General features: G+C 37.2%; 1 protein-coding gene across 1 annotated transcript; it reads right to left on the bottom strand.

Moving 5' to 3' along the window:
- Positions 1 to 2,339: 2,339 nt before the first annotated feature.
- LOC139551323 (C-C motif chemokine 20-like) lies at positions 2,340 to 3,847 on the bottom strand. The gene is made up of 4 exons (XM_071362826.1): positions 3,659 to 3,847; positions 3,403 to 3,517; positions 3,140 to 3,217; positions 2,340 to 2,899 (listed from the first exon to the last, which is right to left on the bottom strand). The coding sequence occupies exons 1-4, from the start codon at positions 3,744 to 3,746 to the stop codon at positions 2,863 to 2,865; spliced, it is 318 nt and encodes a 105-aa protein (XP_071218927.1). The 5' UTR covers positions 3,747 to 3,847; the 3' UTR covers positions 2,340 to 2,862.
- Positions 3,848 to 4,113: the final 266 nt, after the last annotated feature.

Genomic DNA, 4,113 nt, shown 5'->3' on the forward strand with positions numbered 1-4,113 from the left:
CCATGTGTATGTGACCAATAACATCTGCTAACCATGTGTATGTGACCAATAACATCTGCTAACCATGTGTATGTGACCAATAACATCTGCTAACCATGTGTATGTGACCAATACATTTTGATTTGGATTTGATTTGAATCACTTTTGGCAGCTATTACAGCGGTGAGTCTTTCTGGGTCCCTAAGAGCTTTGCACACCTGGATTTTACAATATTTGTCCATTATTCCTTAAAACATTCTTCAGCCTCTGTTAAGTTGGTTGTTGATCATTGCTAGACATCCATTTTGAAGTCTTGCCATAGATTTTCAATCCGATTTAAGTCCAAACTGTAACTAGGCCACTCAGGAACATTCACTATAACTCCTACATAAAGTAGGTTTTTTCAACCGAGTTTTATCAGTTTATTCAACGTTTATTGGGACTTTTGTAATTTTCCGTTCTTTGCGCCAAGAGTTGATGGGCATGTTCGCGCCACATGGCTAGCTAAGGTTGCTAATTCGACAGAAGAAATGGACATTCTAAAACCAAACAACGATTTATTCTGGACCAAGGACTCCTTGTACAAGATTCTGATGGAAGCTCAACAAAAGTAAGAAAACATTTATGATGTTATTTCATATTTCAGTGTAAAATGTTGAGTCCTATTCTCCGCCGTTTTGGTGAGCGCTGTCTCGCAATAACGCAAGCTGTATGTTATGGTAAAGTTATTTTTTTTAAATCTAACACAGCGGTTGCATTAAGAACCAGTGTATCTTTCATTTTCCACACAACAAGTTTTTTTATGTAAAGTTTATGATGAGTTCTTTGGTCAGATTAGGTGAGTGTCCAAAATATCTCCGGACATTCTGGGACAATGTTGCTACATATTCACAATGTATAACCACGGTTTTCAGCTCTAAATATGCACATTTTCGAACAAAACATAAGTGTATTGTATAACCTGATGTTATAAGACTGTCATTTGATGAAGTTGTTCAAGGTTAGTGATTAATTTTATATCTTTTGCTGGTTTTTGCGAAAGCTACCTCTGCGGTGAATAAATGTGTTTGTGTGTTTGGCTATTGTGGTAAGCTAATATAATTCTATATTGTGTTTTCGCTGTAAAACACTTAAAAAATCGGAAATATTGGCTGGATTCACAACATGTTTATCTTTCATTTGCTGTACACCATGTATTTTTCATAAATGTTTCATGATGAGTATTTAGGTATTTCACATTGCTCTCTGTAATTATTCTGGCTGCTTTGGGGATATTTCTGATGGTAGCTGCAATGTAAAACTATGATTTATACCTCAAATATGCACATTTCCGAACAAAACATACATTTATTGTATAACATGTTATAAGACTGTCATCTGATGAAGTTGTTTCTTGGTTAGTGACTAATTTTATCTCTATTTTATCGGTTTTGTGATAGCTACCTATGCGGTAGAAACATGGTGAAAATATGCGGTTGTGTGTTTGGCTATTGTGGTTAGCTAATAGAAATACATATTGTGTTTTCGCTGTAAAACATTTAAAAAATCGGAAATGATGGCTGGATTCACAAGCTGTTTATCTTTCATTTGCTGTATTGGACTTGTGATTTCATGAAAATTATATTATATGATATCCCTGTCCCGTTAGGCTAGGCTATGCTAGTCAGCTTTTTTGATGAGCAGGATCCCGGATCCGGGAGAGAGAAGCGGTAGAGGTTTTAAACACCACAGACACATCCAAAGTGAATGTACTGTATGTCATCTCTTGATAAGAAACACTGTGAGAGTGATTCACCCTCTGCTGACCTCTCATGGTGTAGTGTCCTCTACAGTTACTACATCCACCCACTGGTGATCTCTCATGGTGTAGTGTCCTCTACAGTTATTACATCCACCCACTGGTGATCTCTCATGGTGTAGTGTCCTCTACAGTTACTACATCCACCCACTGGTGACCTCTCATGGTGTAGTGTCCTCTACAGTTATTACATCCCCATCCACTGGTGACTTCTCATGGTGTAGTGTCCTCTACAGTTACTACATCCCCACCCACTGGTGACCTCTCATGGTGTAGTGTCCTCTACAGTTACTACATCCATCCACTGGTGACCTCTCATGGTGTAGTGTCCTCTACAGTTACTACATCCATCCACTGGTGACCTCTCATGGTGTAGTGTCCTCTACAGTTACTACATCCCCACCCACTGGTGACCTCTCATGGTGCAGTCTCCTCCACAGTTACTATTCAATATCTTGTCTCTGTCTGCTTCATCTGTTAGTGTCTGTCATTGTACTGTCCAAGGTTCATCTTCCATTCACCACTCATACCACACAAGATGAACACACAAAACAAGTGAGAATTCTTTAGAAAATATATTTATTATTGACATAAAATGTAAAGTAACAGTTAAAAGCAACAGATGTGATCAATGATATGATCATATACAATACTTTTATGAATAAAAGTGCTACAGCGTGTGCAATTTCTGATGCCCATAAAACGAGATCAAACCATTAAACTCTGCAATCACAAAGCCTATTTCATATACAAACAGGTTATAGTAAAATATAATACATTTACTATAGATATAAATTGTAACAGTGACAAAAAGTAACAAATGTTTTCATGAAAAAAAGTTTAAACATGTAGTTTCCTGATCGTCTTACAATGAGATCGTAACCTTATTGCTCATAAAAAAGTGTTATATTATAACTACATTTTTTATTTACAAAATCTATTTATATAAATTCAGCCCAGAAAATATAGGTAGATGGATAGCAGATGAAACAGGATGGGAGATTTACACTGGTTATTAACATGTTCAGTTCCTGACTGTTAAATACACATGTTCTGCTCCTCTGTATCCAGAACCCATCATCGGATTAGGACTGTGATTTCCTGATGTGAACCGCCTTGTCCCTGAAATACATTAGAAACATTCATATTATTTTCAGTTGTTAAGGCCACTCTTATATTTCAATATCTCTAATTTAGAGTTGTATCTGTTGTCAAATCTGAAACATGTTCAGTCTGTCTACATTCAGGAGTACCAACTCTGTTTGTACCATTCATAATAAACAACTATATTCTAAATCCCTTTAAATATTCAAGTGTAAATTGTATAACAGTTGTAATGTTATTTATGAGAGTCATTCTTACCCCAGTCGGTTGACATGTTGGATCACCCAGCTCTGGGAAGGGTCTGCACACAAATCTTTCCCCTTTTTAGTGTGAAATCTGGAAGAGACACATACAAAACCGTAAGTCCATATTCAACACTCTGTTTTTACAGCATTGTTAACTCATATTTCTATTCAACTATAATTACAGTATAATGTATTTTTCTTGCTGAATCATTTAAAGTTCTCTAAAGAATCCTGAACCTCAATTCAAAACTAAATAATCACATCAAAGATACTCACATGATGGCAGGGATTCTGCAGTTTTCAGTATCAATCTGTAGGGTATAGCCTACGATAACTCTAAAAGGTATTTCCCCACCAGTATAGCTTTGACAGCAGCCTCTTCTACGACGTCCTGTAAAAAATGAACAAATCAACAATTAAAGAGGAATCTTGATGAAGACTAAATATAACTCTAATTGTCCAACAGTTTATTTCAGTGTTCCAGTAATAACACAGACGGACTAAGACACAACTTTCACAGCAGAATATTGACCTTGTTTAGCTGCAGAAGCCTCAGTAGTGAACAGCCCCACAGCCAGGAGCACGAGCAGCACAATAACAGGGGCTCTGATCTGGGCCATCTCTTCTTCTGTGGTGCTGTGGTTTGTGATGTGATGAGCTGCTGTCTTGTCTTCAGAAAGAGAGATTCAGTGGCTGTGTGAGCTCCTACTCCTCACCAGAGCTATATATATACTCCTGGTGCAGGTGGAAACTTATTCTCTGAGAGGTGAAATGGGCTTTCCTATCCACGCCTTAAAACCAAAGTTCCTCGGCAGAATTTCCCCATCGCTTTCCCCAACGAGCAAAAAAAAAGGAACAAGATTCTTCAACAGAACAAGAAGGAGAATGTTTTGAGCCCAATCTTTACTTGCCTATTCATGATCGACAATCATAGTATTAAGTACTAGTATTAAGTACTACATATTTCAATGAAGAATTTGTGTTGAT

The sequence above is a fragment of the Salvelinus alpinus genome, chromosome 23 (genome assembly GCF_045679555.1).
Source record: "Salvelinus alpinus chromosome 23, SLU_Salpinus.1, whole genome shotgun sequence".
Classification (NCBI taxonomy): Eukaryota; Metazoa; Chordata; class Actinopteri; order Salmoniformes; family Salmonidae; genus Salvelinus; species Salvelinus alpinus.

Excerpts from the sequence above, each read along its gene's own strand:
- LOC139551323 (XM_071362826.1), bottom strand. The coding sequence starts at position 3,746 with ATGGCCCAGATCAGAGCCCCTGTTATTGTGCTGCTCGTGCTCCTGGCT. Across the intron at positions 3,518-3,658 it reads GGCTTCTGCAGCTAAACAAG|GACGTCGTAGAAGAGGCTGC; the intron begins GTCAATATTCTG and ends CATTTTTTACAG. Across the intron at positions 2,900-3,139 it reads CAACATGTCAACCGACTGGG|GGACAAGGCGGTTCACATCA; the intron begins GTAAGAATGACT and ends AATGTATTTCAG.